The 18,479-nt window shown below is 54.1% G+C and overlaps 9 protein-coding genes across 9 annotated transcripts; 6 read left to right on the top strand and 3 right to left on the bottom strand.

Annotated features, from left to right (window-relative positions):
• Positions 1-259: 259 nt before the first annotated feature.
• On the bottom strand, positions 260-1,306 carry An11g06170 (uncharacterized protein; the record flags this gene model as incomplete). Its single annotated transcript, XM_001394564.1, has 1 exon — positions 260-1,306. One exon carries the CDS (start codon positions 1,304-1,306, stop codon positions 260-262), a length of 1,047 nt encoding a protein of 348 aa, XP_001394601.1.
• Positions 1,307-1,893: 587 nt separating this feature from the next.
• An11g06160 (uncharacterized protein) lies at positions 1,894-3,386 on the bottom strand (the record flags this gene model as incomplete). Its single annotated transcript, XM_001394563.1, has 2 exons — positions 1,894-2,743; positions 2,800-3,386. 2 exons carry the CDS (start codon positions 3,384-3,386, stop codon positions 1,894-1,896), a joined length of 1,437 nt encoding a protein of 478 aa, XP_001394600.1.
• A 1,925-nt stretch (positions 3,387-5,311) lies between these two features.
• An11g06150 (uncharacterized protein) lies at positions 5,312-7,207 on the top strand (the record flags this gene model as incomplete). The annotated part of the gene is made up of 5 exons (XM_001394562.1): positions 5,312-5,693; positions 5,762-5,774; positions 5,830-5,939; positions 5,999-6,795; positions 6,845-7,207. The coding sequence occupies 5 exons, from the start codon at positions 5,312-5,314 to the stop codon at positions 7,205-7,207; spliced, it is 1,665 nt and encodes a 554-aa protein (XP_001394599.1).
• Positions 7,208-8,228: 1,021 nt separating this feature from the next.
• An11g06140 (uncharacterized protein) lies at positions 8,229-10,127 on the top strand (the record flags this gene model as incomplete). Its single annotated transcript, XM_001394561.3, has 4 exons — positions 8,229-8,366; positions 8,419-8,526; positions 8,584-8,945; positions 8,999-10,127. The coding sequence occupies 4 exons, from the start codon at positions 8,229-8,231 to the stop codon at positions 10,125-10,127; spliced, it is 1,737 nt and encodes a 578-aa protein (XP_001394598.1).
• Positions 10,128-10,354: 227 nt separating this feature from the next.
• Positions 10,355-11,404, bottom strand: An11g06130 (uncharacterized protein; the record flags this gene model as incomplete). The annotated part of the gene is made up of 1 exon (XM_001394560.1): positions 10,355-11,404. One exon carries the CDS (start codon positions 11,402-11,404, stop codon positions 10,355-10,357), a length of 1,050 nt encoding a protein of 349 aa, XP_001394597.1.
• A 495-nt stretch (positions 11,405-11,899) lies between these two features.
• On the top strand, positions 11,900-13,488 carry An11g06120 (uncharacterized protein; the record flags this gene model as incomplete). The annotated part of the gene is made up of 2 exons (XM_001394559.3): positions 11,900-11,910; positions 11,949-13,488. 2 exons carry the CDS (start codon positions 11,900-11,902, stop codon positions 13,486-13,488), a joined length of 1,551 nt encoding a protein of 516 aa, XP_001394596.3.
• A 513-nt stretch (positions 13,489-14,001) lies between these two features.
• Positions 14,002-15,064, top strand: An11g06110 (uncharacterized protein; the record flags this gene model as incomplete). Its single annotated transcript, XM_001394558.3, has 3 exons — positions 14,002-14,029; positions 14,102-14,611; positions 14,667-15,064. 3 exons carry the CDS (start codon positions 14,002-14,004, stop codon positions 15,062-15,064), a joined length of 936 nt encoding a protein of 311 aa, XP_001394595.1.
• Positions 15,065-15,409: 345 nt separating this feature from the next.
• An11g06100 (uncharacterized protein) lies at positions 15,410-17,156 on the top strand (the record flags this gene model as incomplete). Its single annotated transcript, XM_059750319.1, has 5 exons — positions 15,410-15,473; positions 15,512-16,226; positions 16,282-16,663; positions 16,743-16,805; positions 17,004-17,156. The coding sequence occupies 5 exons, from the start codon at positions 15,410-15,412 to the stop codon at positions 17,154-17,156; spliced, it is 1,377 nt and encodes a 458-aa protein (XP_059606322.1).
• A 435-nt stretch (positions 17,157-17,591) lies between these two features.
• Positions 17,592-18,479, top strand: An11g06090 (uncharacterized protein; the record flags this gene model as incomplete). Its single annotated transcript, XM_001394555.3, has 2 exons — positions 17,592-18,350; positions 18,403-18,479. Coding segments are annotated over 2 exons (836 nt in total), but the record flags the coding sequence as incomplete, so codon positions are not given.

Raw genomic sequence — 18,479 nt, 5'->3', positions numbered from 1 at the left:
TCTGCGATTCTTCTCTTTCTATCAATCCCTGCACTATGGAACTAGTGCATTCCGGATAGCTACTTGTTATTGGTCAATGGGTTAAGCTATCTTTGCAGGGTTTAGTTAGGGGCGTTGCTCGCGTGACTGAGCTGCCGCCTCGTTTGCTGGCTGTTCGGCCATTGCAGCTGGGGCGGATATAGATAGACCATCACTACAGTAACCATCGAGCCCATTAGGGGAGCTATTTTCTTTACTAGTAGAGCTAGTAGTACTATTCTTAAAACCCATCCACTTCCATACCAATGTTTCTGGCCCGACCAACTTCCAACAGCTTATTCCCGACCACCAAATCCATAATCCCCATCCCCACGCACTTGAACACCACATTACACCCTGCCGGCACATCAATGGACTCGTCTTTTCGCATCCGACCGAACAGCTCTCCAATCTCAATAAGTTGATCTTCTTGCGCCTCGGCCAGAATCAACTCCCCGGACTCTTCCAAGCACGCCTCCTTCGAGTCCACATACACCTTTCCTCCGCCCGACAGCAGCGTCTCAGTGTCAATCTCCCGCATATGCGGCTTGTACGAGCCGATAAGAGAGATAAACCGCCGCTTGGACGGCTGCAGATAGGTGTACGGAAAGTTTGGCTCGGTCGCCGGCGTACAGCTGAAGATGACATCGCAAGCAGCCAGTTCACTCCGTAACTGTTCCTCGTAGTTCGGAGTATCTTCCTTGACCAAAGTAGCGAAGGTCTTGTCGGGATGAGCAGACCGTAGATCAGCGATCGCATCTCTCTCCAGCTCGTCCAGCCGCCGGCGACCGCGATTAATAAAGGTAATCTTCTTGATCTGATCTGGAACGAGAAGCAGGGCTAGTCGCGCATGCCATTCTGCCTGGCGTCCAGAGCCAAAGATCAAGATGTGCTCTTTGTTGAGGGTTGTGCAGCGAAGGAACAGCGACATAACCGCTAAGGCGGTGCGGAAGGCTGTGATCTCTGCAGCACTGAGGAGTCCTTGCAATTTACCTTCCGGGGAGAAGATGTTGATGACGCCGATGATACCGTTTGCTTGGGAGGCGGTTACCACTTTGAAGCCGGTGTGGACAGTGTTGGAAACGGGCATGAAGAGAGAGAGGTTCTGGTCTCTGGTGACAATGGTGCTGCGGAGCGGTTGATGGACAAGTCGCTCGTGGCTTGGTGTGGAGGACTCTGACGATACAGTGGTAAGACCCTCACAGAGAGCGCCAAGAAGGTCATGGCATTGTGCAGGGGTCAACTGTCGCAGGATCTGGGCGACCGCTGGCTCAGGAAGAAGACGCATGCTGAAGGAGGAGGATGTTGGCGACGTAACAATGGTAGAGTCTAGGAGATCTAGAGTCACGGAGTATATGTGGCAAGCGAATAGCTATATCGGATTTCAGGACCGTTCGTCTAGTCGGTGGTCAGCAGCTTATATAGACAGATAGCCCCTCGGCACCCAGGGAAGCGATGTCGGAGATAGACCAACTTAGTGCCTAAGCGTCAAGAGACACGGATATCATCGGATCTCAGTACCGAGAAGAAAAAGGTCTAGTTCACAGGGTCTAATGTCGGATAGCCTTCCGTTGCGATCGAGGTTGGTGTCAGTGATACGTTGTAGATGCGAGACGCGGGGTCGGGAATGGATCGACTGTCCTCCTTGACATCACCGCCGTGCGCTACGTGAATTAGCGGCTATCTATGCCGCACTATAAGAACACCAAATACTCCATGTTGAGCTTCGTTATCATGAAAAAAGTGAAATGAATATTCTAACGCCATCTACATGCATGCTCACGCTCAGGGAATCAGTCAACAAAATCACACAATACGCCAATGAGGCCAAAAGCCAAAAACAAAATGCGAGTCAAGAGGTATCATAGAACAACATCAGTTACCCAAACCAAACACCCGACGAACGCGGCGCTTAAGCTCTCCAAGCATAGCCTCCTGCGACTGCTTGGTACGGCCAACCGCCTCGGTGTTTTCCACGGCACGTCTCATCAAGAAACCCATGCATTCCTTGACAGTACCCCAGGTCAGGAGCTTGTACACGTTAGGGGTCTCCTGGGAGGCGGACCCATCGGCGCTGGAGAAGCCCTGCAAGAGCTCGCAGCTGACCTCATCGGCCATACCCTGAAGCTGGGCGTAGCTAAGGTCAACTCCCTGCTTCTCAGCGCGAGCAGCCTGCTGGAGACGGATGGCGTGGGCCTTGCGAACAGAGTCCCGATTGTGAGTGGCGATGATAACGTTGACAGGGGGCAGCTCGGTCTTGTGCTCCTCGGAAGCGGGCTGCAGCATCGAGTTGTAGCGGCGAGTCAGGAGAGCCTCCACAACACCGTCGTAGCAGGCGTCGGTCTCCTCCTTCTCAGCCCAGATCAGGTGGCGAGGCTCAGTCTTCAGGTAAGCACCACGGACCAGCTTCACACCAGCCGTGTAACCCTCCTGGCGGGCAACCTCCAGGTGCTTGGCAATGGTGGCCGGGGTCGAGCGGAGGTAGGCCTGGTAGGTGTTGTAGAAAATGGCATGGCCAGGGGTCTTCGCATTGCAGTACTTCTGGTACTTCAAGGCCCATCTCTCAATGCCAAGCTGCACCGCCTGCTCCTCAGCATCGACGAGAAGTCGCACATTGCGCGAGATGGCCAAATCGCAGACCTTGGTGATAGCGTAATCCATGAACTCCGAGGGAGCAGCCTGCTTCTGCAAGAATTCAAGCACCTGTGTACCCATACCGGTGAACCTGTGACAGTTAGTCTAAATTCCAATTCAGGAGTCTGATGGCGGGAGGAAGCATACTTCAGGGCCACAAAGTCGCCTTCCTGGGCCATGTCCACAGTTTGCAAGGTTCCATCCAGCCACGTCTGGATCTCTGCCCGCGCAGCCTTCTCGTCGCGCGGGTCGACATTCCCCTCACCCACCAGGACCTCGCGAGCGTAACCCAGCAGAACACCCCGGTAACCCAACTGCTTGATCGTCTGGATCGACTGCTGCACCTCGAGCTTGTTCTCACCGGCGTTGAACTGCTTGTAGAGGGTGTGCTTGACGAGCGCGTTCAACAGAGGGTTCTTAGCGACATCCAACACGGGGGTCTTGGGGTGCGCGAGGGTCGAGAGCGCGAAGATGCATGGCTTTAACAGGAGGGTGGAAGAAGAGACGGATAGGATCACCAGCGACCGCAGGACGGAGGAGATCGGGAGCTTGGCCAGGGGAGATCCCGTCGCATCCTTGGAGGGAACGGCGGCCTGCTGCTGCAACAGGGTGTTGGTGGGGGTGGACGCAGCAGCGGAGGACTTGGGGTTGCTGGTACGGCTGACGTATCTGGCGGACGAGTATGTGGTAGGGACGCCCGAGAGCACCCGCATGGGACGGCGGGCAGCCTTCATGATTGATGATGATAAGCAAGTGGCGTAACTAGAAGGAGGTGGCAAGGATGGGAGGGAAGGAAAGGAGTGGAAGTCAGAAGGAAGTCAGAAGAAGAGTCACGCAGCGCTGATAGAAATAAGTAGTTCTTCAGTCCGGAGACAAAGGAGGGGAATTTGTAGTGGTATGAAATGCATCGCGAGGGGAATGGAAGTATGGCGAGTGGAGGATCTCTCCTTTAGTGAGATGGGGATGGAAAGAAGCGGTTCCCGTACCGGTGGAAACCGGGCAGGCCAGGAGTGAAAGCCGGTCAGCAATGGCTCTCTGCTGGCCAGGAACGACCCAGCCAGCCATTACTATCACTTTTTCTTTTTTGGGGGTAGGCTTTCCCCGTGACGTTAGATAATGCAAACTGGCTCGGGCGTGACTGAGAGATGATGCGGGTGGCGTTGCAGTTGAAAGGGTGGCCAACTATAGCATTGTTGCACCTGACCCGGCCAGCGGTGTCCAGATCTACGCCTGATCGCCCGCTACTGTATGCTTCGCTGGAACTTACCGATGAACGGGGACGGGGGGGGTGGTGTGTCAATACTCGATAGGAGCGGTGTTGACTAGATCTTGACTACGCCTTATGGTTCTTAGCAAATGAGAAAGTATCTCGAAGTTTAGACAAAAGCACCAAAAAGCCCCGTGCCCAAGACCCTGGTCATCCTGATTCCAGTACTTTTCGTGGAGGGGGTCGAGGAAAAAAAATCCACTATCGATCTGGCGATAACCCTGATAACACGGCGATAAGAGATTGGCGATGACCGGCAGGCGGGCCGGTGGGTTCATCCCCACCGGCGCTGTCGCCGCTTGACCGGCCCGGTCGTGCTGCTGGTGTCTGCACATTTCACTGGAGATGATTAGATACTATGCCAGCTTGAAAGGAATGTAGACTATACCCCTGGCAGGGAGGTACAAGCACGCCGATGTCGCTGATAGGAATATACTAGATGTTTCCGATCATGTCTGTAGTCAGGTCTAAGTACCACAAATCTTGCCCCTTCAACAACATTGCTGTTGCTGGTTATACTGGAGTCCAAGCACCAGCGGATTCTGCCTCTGTCCATAATAGCCGCCAGGCACAAACTCTTAAGGTGCCTGTATATTCAGGCATGAAGGTGCTACTAGCCTCGGTCTGGACTAGTGGTAGATGGACCCGTTGAAACTCCACCGGGCGGCATCCGACACACCAATAATGGCAGCGGATGGCCAGCCTTGATGGGTCAAGCTTTCCAAACGAGCAAAGATGAACCATGCCATTAGGTAACAGAATGACTCCGGCAAACACACTCGCGATGCTGCAGTTTCTCTTAGTCACTGGAACCTCGCGGTGGATTCAGCTATCTTCACGTCTAGAATATGCCCACTGTGGTGCGGAGAACGACCCCGGATTTGCAGCAGTCTAATACTCTAATGCCACGAGGAAACGGCGCCGGCTCTGACAGCTTTTATAGAAGCTTAAATCGTCAATGAAAAACGATCCATATCAAACAATTGAGCAAGCCAGATAACCTGATATCGATGCCCCTGCCGTGTCGGACGATCCCCGCCGCCCAGGCAGACAGGGCAGATAAGGAACCCATGGCAGCCACCAAACCTTCCCATGTCCTAACAAGAAACACCGCTCGTATGTAAACCCAATTGAGAGATAAGATGTTAAACCCCCGCAAATCGCCTCCCCAGAGCCCTCTGGAGCCAATGACGGTGTTCTTCTGGAAGTCTTTGCGCCATCGGGCCGTAGCTCAAAAATCACTTCGTGTTGGTTCCTGATAAGCATGCTTGCTGAGACGGGCAGGCTAGTCGCCTCCGCTACAGTCATATAAGACGTCCGTAGCCAATTCCCATCTGCGACTGTTCTAGTCACTCGCACCAGTGTATTATTCGTTTTTTTGTACATGCCAGAATGGGTGCACCGACGTTAAAGGACCTCGAAGAGTCCAAGACCGAGGTGACATCTCCAGTATATGTTGATGAAGACCCCGAGGCCCTCAAGGGCGAGATCCACCATGGGCCAAACACAGACACTCAGCGTGGATTGTCTTCCCGACAGCTGCAGCTGCTTGCTCTTGGAGGTTGTATTGGGACCGGTCTATTCGTAGGTTCGGGATCCACGCTGTCGACGGTGGGCCCAGCACCACTGTTCATGGGCTACTGTGCCATGTCGTCGGTGGTGTGGTTTGTGATGAACGTGCTGGGCGAGATGACCACCTATTTGCCCATCAAGGGCATTTCGGTGCCTTATATGATAGGCCGCTATACGGAGCCGAGTATTGGATTCGCTGCTGGTATGTCTCTTGCACTGTACCTGGCAGCTCCCATATTTCTCTTGCAGTGATATGCTAACTCAATTTAGGATATAATTATTGGTAGGCTCACATTATCTTCCGCTCACCAACTTACTCTGATCCTCATGTGTATTAGGTACTCTTTTGCCATGTTACTGGCAAGTGAAGTGACGGCTGCCGGGATCATCATCCAGTACTGGACCACCTCCATCAATGTCGGGGTGTGGATCACAATCATCCTCCTCGGTACGTATTCACCTCAACCTCCATCATCAGTAGGACATGATGAACGCTAACAACCACAGTGATTCTGCTACTCAACATTATTGCGGTGTCATGGTACGGAGAAGCCGAGTTCTGGTTTGCAACGTTAAAGATCCTAGCCATCATTGGCCTGATTATCCTGGGTGTGGTGCTCTTCTTCGGCGGTGGTCCCAACCATGATCGGCTAGGCTTCCGCTATTGGGATAACCCGGGCGCGTTCAATCCCTACTTGGTCGGTGGAAACACCGGTCGCTTCCTGGACTTCTGGACAGCTTTCATCAAGTCTGGCTTCTCCTTCATTTTCTCCCCCGAACTTATCACCACTGCCGCTGGTGAAGTTGAAGCACCCCGTCGCAATATCCCGAAAGCCACCAACCGGTTCATCTACCGAGTCTTTGCCTTCTACATTCTGGGCACCCTCGTGATCGGTGTCACAGTCGCTTATAATGATCCTAAACTCATGTCCGCGGTTGCCAGCGGTAGCTCTAGCGCCAGTGCCAGTCCTTTTGTTATTGCCATCCAGAATGCGGGTATCTCTGGGCTGAACCACGTCGTCAACGCTGCTATCCTGATCTCAGCCTGGTCCTCGGGTAATGCATGGTTGTTCGCTGGTTCTCGAACCCTGTACTCGCTCGCCTGCGGCGGCCAGGCCCCCAAGATCTTCACCCGGTGCAACCGCAACGGCGTGCCTTACGTAGCCGTGCTGATCACCTGGGTGGTCGGCTTGCTGTCCTTCCTGAACCTGTCTGACTCAGGAGAGACTGTCTTCTACTGGTTCACGAACATCACCACAGTGGGAGGGTTTATTAACTGGGTGCTCATTGGTATCACCTATCTGGTAAGTTATTTCCTTCGAGCTTTCTGCAGACCCGACTGACGAAATTCAGCGATTCCGCAAAGCCTTGACCTACCATGGACTGCTGGACACGCTCACTTTCAAGACCCCTCTGCAGCCCTACGGCACATACTACGTTATTGTCGTCGTGTCCCTCCTGACCATCACGAACGGATATGCAGTTTTCTTCCCTGGCAACTTCACCGCCGCCGATTTCCTGGTGTCGTATATTGTGGTGGCCATCTTCCTGGCCCTCTATGTGGGCCACAAATTGTGGTACCGGACTCCATGGATGACAAAGGTGTCGGAGATTGACGTGTTCACGGGCAAAGAGGAGATTGACCAGCTCTGCGCGAACGACTTTGAACGGAAGCCACGCAATTGGCTGGAGAGGGTATGGTGGTGGATTGCTTGAACGGGATCCTAAGTCAGAAGTATATATTTCTGCAAATCTTCTGGGCCTGCCACATGTACATAGATTGATATTGATAACCAAGAATTGAAGCCCAATGATTTGAATATTTGTCACGGTTCGCAATCACTGAAAGGTGCGAAACAGCTGTATTCTCAGTCTCGAGGTCAGGTGGTCGAGTCACGCGTCGGTTTCCCTGCGGTATTCAGCTCCGCCTCGTTCTGCCGCTCCACGTATTTTCTCGGCATGTAGCCATTCATTATACTTGCATGAAAGTCAATGCTGTTCGCCCTCAATTCCACAGGTGTCTTGAGCTCCCCACCGATTATTCAGGTACTGTGAATTGCCTGCCAGTTTTTGGGAACCACAATTGAAACCAGCTTCTAGTTTCTGGAGACGAGTCGGACAGCGGAGAATGTAACAGCGATCGCTTCCAATGCGGGGGATCAACATGGAGGTGGGGAGACCAGCACCGGCATCACAGGAATGGCACAAACTTCAGTTCAGATTCACATAGTCTGTGTAGCATGGATAGATGCTGATTGAAAACCAACAAAAAACATGTTCCTTTTAGTCACAGTTATCATGCGTGTTCACCTCAGCACTATCAGCCTACTAATGAAAACGAGCGGATGGCAGGCAGCCGGTGGAGGTGTCCGGGCCGGTGGGCAGCTCCACCCGGAATCCAGCCGGCGGTACTGATTAGCGCTACAGCAGAGTATCAGATCTGCTGCATTTCCTGGCCGGCCCATTGGTTGCCGGTACGCGGCAAGGATAATCACTTGTCGGCTCGCTTGAACGCAACCTTGCGCCTCTGTCTGAACTCTGAACAGCCAGGCCAGGAGTACTTTTGTGCCACCCAGGGATCCTGCGCGCTGACTAACCACGGCCGGCAGTAACCGGGCCTCTTATATCACCGGAGCTTCCCCGCGTCGTGCTTCACTTTCTCCTCACCTCTCCTACTTTTTATCCCTCGGATTCAGTCCTCGTCCAGTTGCAACGACTCGGAAGAGCACAATCCATCATGCAGTCCTCTTTGCTCCTGCGTTCTCGGGGCCTTTCCCTCGCCAAATGCCCCTCCCTCTCCCTTGCCCGCACGAGCGCTCGTGCCATGGGCTCTTACGCCACCTTCAAGGTTCCTCGCATTGACAACGAGCCGAACGTGAGCTATCCTCAGATCGTGGTTATTATCAAGCTTACTGACTCAATTGCAGAAACACTACGCCCCCGGATCTCCTGATCGCCGTGGTCTCGAGGAGGCCCTCGCCAGAACCAAGCAGAGCGGTCCCCTCAATGTGCCTTTGGTGATTGCCGGCAAGGAGGTTAGTAGCAGACATGCGAATGATAGACACAATTGGGATAATGCTAACTCCCCACAGATCAAGAGCTCCCAGTCCGAGACCCAGAGCAACCCCGCCTCCCATGCGCCCGTGGCCACTTACTCCAACGCCTCCGCCGCCGAGGTTCAGGCTGCTATCGATGCCGCCCTTGAGGCTCGCAAGTCGTGGGCTGCCACCTCTTTCGCCGACCGTGCCAGCATCTTCCTCAAGGCCGCTGACCTGATCTCGACCAAATACCGCTATGACATCATGGCTCTGACCATGCACGGCCAGGGCAAGAATGCCTGGCAGGCCGAGATCGACTCTGCCGCCGAGCTGTGCGATTTCTTCCGCTTCGGTGTCAAGTACGCCGAGGACCTGTACGCTCAGCAGCCCGTTCACCACGCTCCTGGCGTGTGGAAGTGAGTGACTCCATCATACTAGCAGTTGATAGATCGAAAACTAACCGGACCAGCCGTGTTGAATACCGTCCTCTGGAGGGATTCGTCTACGCCATCAGTCCTTTCAACTTCACTGCCATTGGCGGTAACCTGGCTGGTGCTCCCGCCCTGATGGGTAACGTTGTCGTCTGGAAGCCTTCTCCTTCCGCCATCGCTTCCAACTGGCTCGTCCACCAGATCCTCCTCGAGGCCGGTCTGCCCAAGAACGTCATCCAGTTCGTCCCCGGTGACGCCGCGGAGGTCACCAACACCGTTCTCAACCACCCCGACTTTGCTGCCCTTCACTTCACCGGTAGCACTGCTGTGTTCCGCAGCCTCTACGGCCAGATCGCCAACGGCGTCGCCGAGGGCAAGTACCGCAGCTACCCCCGCATTGTTGGTGAGACCGGTGGTAAGAACTTCCACCTGGTCCACAAGTCCGCCGATGTCCGCAACGCGGCTGTCCAGACTGTCCGCGGAGCCTTCGAGTTCCAGGGCCAGAAGTGCAGTGCCACCTCCCGTGCCTACGTGGCCGCGTCCATCGCCAACGAGTTCATCGAGAACGTTGTTGCCGAGACCAAGAACATCAAGGTCGGCGAGCCCTCGGACTTCACCAACTTCTGCGGTCCTGTCATCCACGAGGCCTCCTTCAACAAGCTGGCCAACGTGATCGATGAGGCCAAGAACGACCCCGAGCTGGAGCTGCTGGCCGGCGGTTCCTACGATTCCTCCAAGGGATGGTACATCCAGCCCACCGTCTACCACACCAGCAACCCCGACCACCCTCTCCTCTCCCGCGAGCTCTTCGGTCCCGTCCTGGTCATCCACACCTACGCCGATGCCACCGAGGCCGACTTTGCCAAGATCTGCGAGAAGGTCGACCAGACCGGCGACTACGGTCTGACCGGCTCCATCTTCGCCCAGGACCGCGAGGTTCTCCGCATCGCCGACGATGCCCTGCGCAACACTGCCGGTAACTTCTACATCAACTGCAAGAGCACTGGTGCTGTTGTCGGCCAGCAGCCCTTCGGTGGTGCCCGTGCCAGTGGTACCAACGACAAGGCTGGCAGTGGCAACCTGCTGTCCCGCTTCGTCAGTCTGCGGTCGATCAAGGAGGAGTTTGTCCCGACCTACAAGGTTCCCTACCCCAGCAACGATGCTTAGGGAGCTGAGTAGGATGGGTGATGAGCGATGGTTGTTTGGCATTTATCCATATTCCCCATGAGTTATGCATATGTGGCGTTCGGTAAAATTGTTTTGTATGAATAGTTTAGTTTGATTTAAATATATCCAGTCCACCGGATACCTTCCAGTATACCCACAAGTACAGTATATCGAGCTTAAGTTCTACATCCTACCCTCCCCCCCCCCCCCCCCCCAATAATTACGAGCTAAACACCATCCGCGCACCTCTCCAAAAATCTCCTCATACTCCCCATCGCCTCCCTCGCAAACTTCCCCACATCCTCAATCTCCTCATCCCCATTCACTCCCCCATCAAAAATCTCCATCGAAAACCACCCCCGAAACCCAGTCCTCAACACCGCCCTCCCCACCTCCTCAATCGGCAAATACCCCCCATGATACGGCATCGGCCTAAAACTATGACTCCACCGTGCCCTAGGCCTCGCCCCATCCACCACCGCATCCTCAAACGGAGACGGTGGCTTATACGCATCCGACACCTGCAGCAGAAAGATCTTCTCCGCGGGAACCGTCCTGGCCAACTCCTCCAAACTGCTCTCATACCTCTTCCTCACCTCATCACCACCACCACCAACCACCCCATCCGCAGTCGTCGGATCCCCCCACTCCCCCCCCGCCGTCTGAAACGTATCCAAACACAACCCCACATTCTCCCTCCCCACATCCCTCACTATCTCCCATACATCTTTCCACCCGGGCGCATGGGTACTCCAGCACCAGTTCTCGTACGCGATGCGCTGACCTTTCGGTGCGAGTATATCCGCTAGCTCACGCAGATCGGCCACCACATTCTCCTTGTTTTTACTGTTACCCAGGGAGAGTTTCTCAGCTGGTGTGTCTGTCGACCCGATCTGCAATATCTCCGTCCCCAGTGCTTCCATGATCTGACTCCATCCCTTGGCGCGCGTGAAGGCGTCTTCCCGTTCCGGGGAGTTCCGTGGCCAGCCTTCGAAGTTGGCGAAGGGTTGTAGCATCATGATCTGTAGGTTGTGGGTCTCGCATAGTGAGCGGACTTCGGTTGCGGCGTGGACTAAGGAGGTGTAGTCGTGGGGAAGGATTTGGGTGGTTCCTGCGTTGTGGGTGTTGGCGTAGGCGAGGAGGTCGGGGAAGGCGAGCTCGATGCCGGTGAAGGAGGCGGCGCTGAGGGAGGAGAGCTTGTCTTCGAGGGGAATGCTGGGGGGGCCGAGGGAGCAGGTTGCGTAGCTGAGCGGGATGTTGTTGATGTTTGTGGACATTGTTGGTTTGTATGTAGAGGGGGATGTTGGTTGAGGGTGTAAGTGGTGGATGAATGTATGTGGTGGTTGTGGTAATTGGAAGAATAATTGAAGATCGTGTGTTTATTTGTGATAGAAATTTAATTATAAGGAATGTAGATATATTCAAGGTGATGATAGTTTTGAGGATCGCAATTGAGTTGGGATGGGTTTGTTCAGGATGATGTAACCGCGCCGTGGGAGGTTGGTTAGGGCTTCCGATACTTCCAGACAGGTACTTTGCACAAAAGTATGTGGTAAAGGTGGTGCAGCAGGTTATTAGTCGGATAGAATGGGTCGATTATATGACTATAATGACCACGCCACACTTATAATGTATGGGTTGTAATATAGGATGATTGCAATGTGCTATCTGGAATGACGTCTGCACATGATGTAACGGGTGCGTAGTGGTGCCTGGCCGTCTATCCGCGCCACGGCTGCTCTTAAGAATGCTTCATTTCACAACAGTTAGGAATGTCTTTCTGGTGTGTAAAACAAATCAATATACTGTTAATCAAGCTAGCATAATGCCATCGCACTCCTTCAAGCGCATCGGCATCGTCGGAGCCGGCAACATGGGCTCGATGATGAGCTTTGCCTTCACCGAGCTCGGCCTGGACGTATCCATCTGGGATGTGAAACGAGAAAACGTCGACGGGATCAAGAAATGGTACGACGAAGGGAAATTCAGCGGCAAGGGGAAAGTAGAAGGATTCTACGAGATCGACAAATTCACCAAGAGTCTTGAAGGTCAAGGGGAACGGAAATTATTCATTTTCTCCATCACCCATGGCGACCCCGCAGACTCCGTCTTGGATATGATCCAGAATGATCTGAAAAAGGGCGACATTATCCTTGATGGTGGAAACGAGAACTATCGACGAACCGAGCAACGACAGAAGCGATGCAAGGAACTCGGGGTCAGTTGGATCGGCATGGGTGTCTCGGGCGGGTACCAATCGGCCCGCCATGGCCCGAGTCTATCGCCTGGGGGAGATCCGGAAGCAATTGAGCTTGTCCTACCGTTGTTGGAGCAGTATGCTGCGAAGGATGAAAAGACCGGCAAGCCTTGTGTGACTAATGTGGGACCTGCTGGCTCGGGTCATTTTGTGAAGATGGTCCATAATGGCATTGAGGGGGGTATGTTGTCTACCACGGCCGAGGCGTGGGCGCTCCTCCACTGGGGATTGGGATTGAACTATCAAGAGATCTCCGATATCTTCGAAGAGTGGAATACTAAGGGCGAGTTGCGGGTGAACTTCCTACTCGACATTGGTGTGCAAATCCTGCGCACAAAGAAGACTCCCCAGGGCGACTATCAAGGCGAAGGCGCCAGCCAGAACGGCGGTTACGTGCTGGATGACGTGCTCGACAAAGTGGTACAGGACGACGATGACACCGAAGGAACGCCCTACTGGTCCGTTATGGAGACCGCAAACCGACATGTGGCCGGTCCTACGCTCGCCACGGCTCACTATATGCGCATCGCCAGTGGAAATCGTGCTGAGCGACTGGAGGTTGCCAAGAAGCTCAGAATCCCCGGTCCGAAGGCCATCGAGACCAAGGATCGCAAGGACTTCATTGAGAAACTGCGTCGCGCTGTCTATTGCTCCTTCCTGGCTTCATTCTGCCAAGGACTGGAGTTGATCGCGCGCGCATCCAAGGATGAGGGATGGAACGTCGATCTCAGCAAGTGTATTCAGATCTGGCGTGGGGGGTGTATCATTCAGTCCGAAGCCATTGCAGATCTTCTACAACCGCTCCTGCGCCCGGATCTGACCAACATGAAGTTCCTGGATGAGATCGCCAGCGAACTGCACAAGCACTTCGACGCACTGAAGGAGGTGGTTCTGGCAGCAACTGTGGCAGATCAATATATTCCCGCGCTGTCTGCGACATTAGAGTATTTAAAGTATGAAGGAGGGACGATGTTGCCTACCAAGTTCATGGAGGCGCAGATGGATCTGTTTGGAGCCCATGCCTATTATAAACCAGGCGTTCCTGGAGAGGATCCGGGCCCGGTGAAGAAGGGACCTCACCACTACGAGTGGCGTCCAGCCTAATGCAGAGATATATCCGTTGTATAGGGAAGATGATGACTGTAATAAAGAATTCACATGCTCACCATGTCATGGGCTTCCAACTTCTGTAGGCCGGGGCCTTTTTACAAATCGATTCTTTATATCCGTTAATGGGTCAGATACATTCCGTAGATAATTCAGATGAACTATTCATGTAAATATAACAGCCAAGACGAAAAACACTGAAATGTTAGCAGTTCAAGCCTTCGCAGTAAAGACTAAAAGTAGGAAGAGAGGGATGGACGAATGATGCCTGAGGAACCGGCACGTGGGGCGCGATAAAAGATGGCAGCCTTAGGCGATGACGGATTACCCGATTGGGCGATGACCCCGCCGCCGAAGATTTGCGATTGTCTCCGTCTTCAAACCACTCCTTCTTCTCCCCTCCTTCTTCTCTCTTATTGTATGCCCTTGCTTGCCCTGCGCCGTCTGTTGTCCACTCTTTCATCCCGTCCCCTCAGGAGAATCGAGTCCGCAAAACAACTCGCTCAAAGAATGGCCGCCCTTCCCTCCACCTACGACGGTAAGTCCGGATCCCCGCCCGGCGCATCCTGTTCCTGACCAGATCCATACTGATCGCTATTTACCTCCATAGAGCCCGTCCGTATCGCCGTTATTGGCGGTACCGGTCTGCGCGAGCTCCCCGGCTTCACTCAGGTTGCGTCGTTGAACGTCGCGACTCCTTGGGGCAACCCCTCCTCCCCCATCACCATCCTGCACCACAAGTGCTCCCACAACAACCAGACGGTCGCCATCGCCTTCCTGAGCCGTCACGGTCTGCACCACCAGATCGCTCCCCACGAGGTTCCCGCCCGCGCCAACATTGCTGCTCTGCGCTCCATCGGTGTCCGCACCATCATCGCCTTCTCCGCCGTCGGTAGCTTGCAGGAGGAGATCAAGCCCCGCGATTTCGTCGTTCCCGACCAGGTCATCGATCGCACCAAGGGTATCCGTCCCTTCACCTTCTTCGAGGGCGGCGTGGTCGCTCACGTTCCCTTCGGTGACCCCTTCGACGAGGGTGTCGCCAAGGTCGTGAGGGCCTGTGGACACAGCTTGGAGGGTGAGGGTGTGGTGCTGCACGACCGCGGTACCCTGATCTGCATGGGTATGTAATGGTTCTCTCGAGGAATAAGGGTCGCAAATACTGATCACATCAATAGAGGGCCCTCAATTCTCTACCCGCGCTGAGAGCAAGCTGTACCGCTCCTGGGGTGGCAGCGTCATCAACATGTCGTGCCTCCCCGAGGCCAAGCTGGCCCGCGAGGCCGAGATCGCCTACCAGATGATCTGCATGTCCACTGACTACGACTGCTGGCACGAGTCGACCGCCGATGTGACCGTGGAGATGGTCATGGGCAACATGAAGGCCAACGCCGTCAACGCCAAGCGCTTCGTGACTGCTGTGCTGGACGAACTGGCCGCTGAGAAGAACTCCGAGCTGGTGCAGGCCAAGCACATTGAGGGATCCGTCAAGTTCGGTATGAGCACCGCCGAGCCCAACTGGAGTCCCGAGGCTCGGGAGCGCATGAACTGGCTGTTCCCTGGCTACTTCAACTAGGGCCACCGATGACCGGCGGGCTGGCATACGAGTGGATATCTATGAGTCGATAGATTATGGTCATCATGACTTACGAAATGCATGATGCTAAGAGCATATAGACAATACAATCCCATGTTGACAAAGAAGTTTTCGTTTTCGTATCGTGTAATGCTGGTTGGCTGTTTGATAACTGAAGTGTGCTCTCATTCACTGGCAAGTCATTCACTGGTTCACAGACAGCTCGCTATTTCCGGCGCCTCTCCTACATTTCGGTCCAGTGTTCTGCTCATCTCGGCGAACGTAATGTTTACTCACATCTCCATCCTCCCATAGTCACACGGCAGCACCAGAGTCCGGATCAGTATGGATCTGAACTATACGACCATCGATGCCCGTGGGGACATGCTTCTCGTGGTCGAGAGGGATGGTGATCAGATGTATACGCGTCTAACCGGGTTCAGTGAGTGCTGATTCCACTGGCCGTCACTACCGGTGCTTGCTACACATTCATCTTTGTGCTGATGAACCATTTAGATCCCACTCACCGCACATCCCAGTCCGTTCCAAGCTACTTTCAGGGAATCGTCGACACCATCAGCAAATTCCCTCGCCGGAGCAGTGCCCCCACCACACCAGAACACGAAGTGATCAGCTCAAACCATGGACATCAAGCCGCGCAGTCCGTGCAAACCACAACCTCTAACAGTGACTTTCAGAACCGCCCCGTGCAGGCAATGATTCGAGTATCTTCGGATCGACTCGGCCATGCCTCCCCCTACTTCCAGAAGAAACTGAACGACGAGCACACGTTCAGAGAAGTGGATGCTCTTCCCGCTCGATTTGATAACATCAGTGCTATTTTCATCCTGCTCAATGCCATTCACGGTCGCGTCCCAAATGTCCCACGCCACGTTACCCCGGACACATTGTGCATGATTGCTCTCCTGACTGAGCTCTGGGGGTGCCACAATAATATGATGGCTTTCAGTGAAATTTGGGTCATTAACATGTCCGAGTCAATTTCTAAGACATACGACAGTGATGTGGCTGAGTGGATTTACATCGCCTGGGTGTTCCGTCACCGTAGTCTCTTCTGGTATATCACTCGTGTCGCCATTCGAGGAAGTACCGGGGTGATTCTGAAACATGGACTGCCGATTCCTGATGGGGTGCTGAGTGCGTATCATTCTTCCTTTCTTCACTTTGACGAATGTGTGTGTGTGTGTGTGTGTGAGCAACGCTGACCTGAGGACACTGACAGAACACATTGATATGGCCCGCCAGAAACACGTCGATGCCATCGTCATCTCGCTCTACCAGCGCATGGAATCCATCCTTGAGGAAGGCGGCTGCTGTCAGGCCTGCGATACGATGATCGTTGGCCAGTTGATGACAGAGATGAAGCCAAAAGACCTTTTCCCGCCGCCCCAGGCGCCGTATGAGGGATGGAGCATCGACCGTCTCCTGCGAATGCTTTCAGCCGTGCCGGAGCCTCAATGCACGCGCTTGTTTCATGCGTCCTTGGGGTGTCCCCGGGGCCCCTGTGAATTGTTTCCGGCGACTCGTACTCTCATAAAGCTGGTGGATGTAGAAGCAACCGGCCTGGATTTCGACTGGGTGGTTGATAATATGTGACGGGCGTTGATTCAGTTTAGGTTCACGGTCAGGATTTTACATGGAGTTTTCTTGTGAAAAGGGGTTTGCTTATGACTGTTTCTACGATGGGATTGGAAGGATGGCCCTGGCGTTGATAAGAATGGTTAATAGTGATTGCTGGTTGGTAGTTGAATATCAGTGGCTCCTTTTTCTTTGAATCGAACCATGGATAAATGCCTGCCACTGCCCCTGAAGATCCCAGCGGACCGTAACTCTCCATTCACGTCGCCTTCATCAAGATAGTGAATGATGATCATTTCCCCAAACCCGCAAGCGAAGTCCTGCATATGTCTAACAATAGCCTCGGCTGATCGTCACGTCAGCTGCAACCTGCAACATCCCCCGTGCAACCAACTCGCAGCAATCCCTGCAGAATCCCCGCGCTGTCATGGCCAAGTTTCTCTTTCGGCTAATGTGCGTCCAGGATGATCCTTTCCCTGGTTCGGCTGAATGAGGACAATAATGAACCGTTCCTCATCATCAACTCCGCCCGTGAACACGGATCATCCCTCCGACATTCCATCCCCGGGTTGGCCATCCCCGCTGATCACTTGCCCTCTTCCCAATCCCTGCGTTTCTTCCCGTCCCTAATGCCTCGATTCTGCTGGCGACCGAGCAGTGCCTTACAACCTTGGCATGCGCACATGGCGCCGTGACCCTGCCCCTTTGCTATTTTGTGATTGGTCTTAACCCAATCGTGCTGTGGCATGACCACGACGATGTATTTATCCAGCCAGGACCCCATGATCCATGACCGGTAGCCCGGTCCAGTTTAGAACCCTGGAAGGCAGAGAGGAGCTCAGCGCGCCGGCGTATATCTCTAGCCTGGAACCCACACCGGCACCTCCGAGTACGTCTCATCTCTTTCAAGTCCCATGCAAGGTAAACCATGGGCGCGAATCTACCTCTATATTTGGCCTTGCTGGCAGGCATTATCCCCTGGTCAACTGCCTCCTCCCCTCCCCTAAATGCTCGAGACGATGGCGCCTTCTCGCCTCCCTACTACCCAGCCCCTAATGGAGGCTGGCTTTCCGACTGGGCTAGCGCATACGAGAAGGCGCAGAAGGTCGTCAGTAACATGACGCTGGCGGAAAAAATGAACCTCACGACTGGGACCGGCATGTACATGGGCCCCTGTGCGGGCCAGACAGGAAGTGCGCTTCGGTTTGGTATTCCGAATCTCTGTCTGCATGATTCCCCGCTGGGCATTCGCAACTCGGACCATAACACGGCCTTCCCTCCTGGTGTTACGGTGGGCGCGACATTTGACAAGGAGCTCATGTATCAGCGCGGCGTTGAACTCGGGGAAGAGGCCCGTGGCAAGGGTGTTAATGTTCTCTTGGGCCCGGTCGTTGGTCCGACATTTCGCAAGCCGAGAGGAGGCCGTGGCTGGGAGGGCTTTGGCGCGGATCCAAGTCTGCAGGCCATCGGGGGTGCGCTGACGATTCAGGGCATGCAGAGTACGGGGGCGATCGCGTGTCTTAAGCACTTTATCGGTAATGAGCAGGAGATGCATCGCATGAGCAGTGTTATTACGCAGGGGTATTCTTCGAATATTGATGATCGGACTCTTCATGAACTCTACTTGTGGCCGTTTGCGGAGGGCGTTCGTGCTGGGACTGGGTCGGTGATGATGGCTTACAATGATGTAGGTGCATTTTCCACAAGTTCAAGGGTATCTCACTCATCTGTTGTTCTAGGTCAACCGTTCAGCGTGTAGCCAGAACAGTATGCTCATTAATGGCATCCTCAAGGATGAACTCGGCTTCCAAGGCTT

The sequence above is a fragment of the Aspergillus niger genome (genome assembly GCF_000002855.4).
Source record: "Aspergillus niger supercontig An11".
In the NCBI taxonomy this organism is placed as follows: domain Eukaryota; kingdom Fungi; phylum Ascomycota; class Eurotiomycetes; order Eurotiales; family Aspergillaceae; genus Aspergillus; species Aspergillus niger.
The sequence above is the reverse complement of the archived record's forward strand: the minus strand, read 5'-3'. Positions and strand labels throughout refer to the sequence as shown.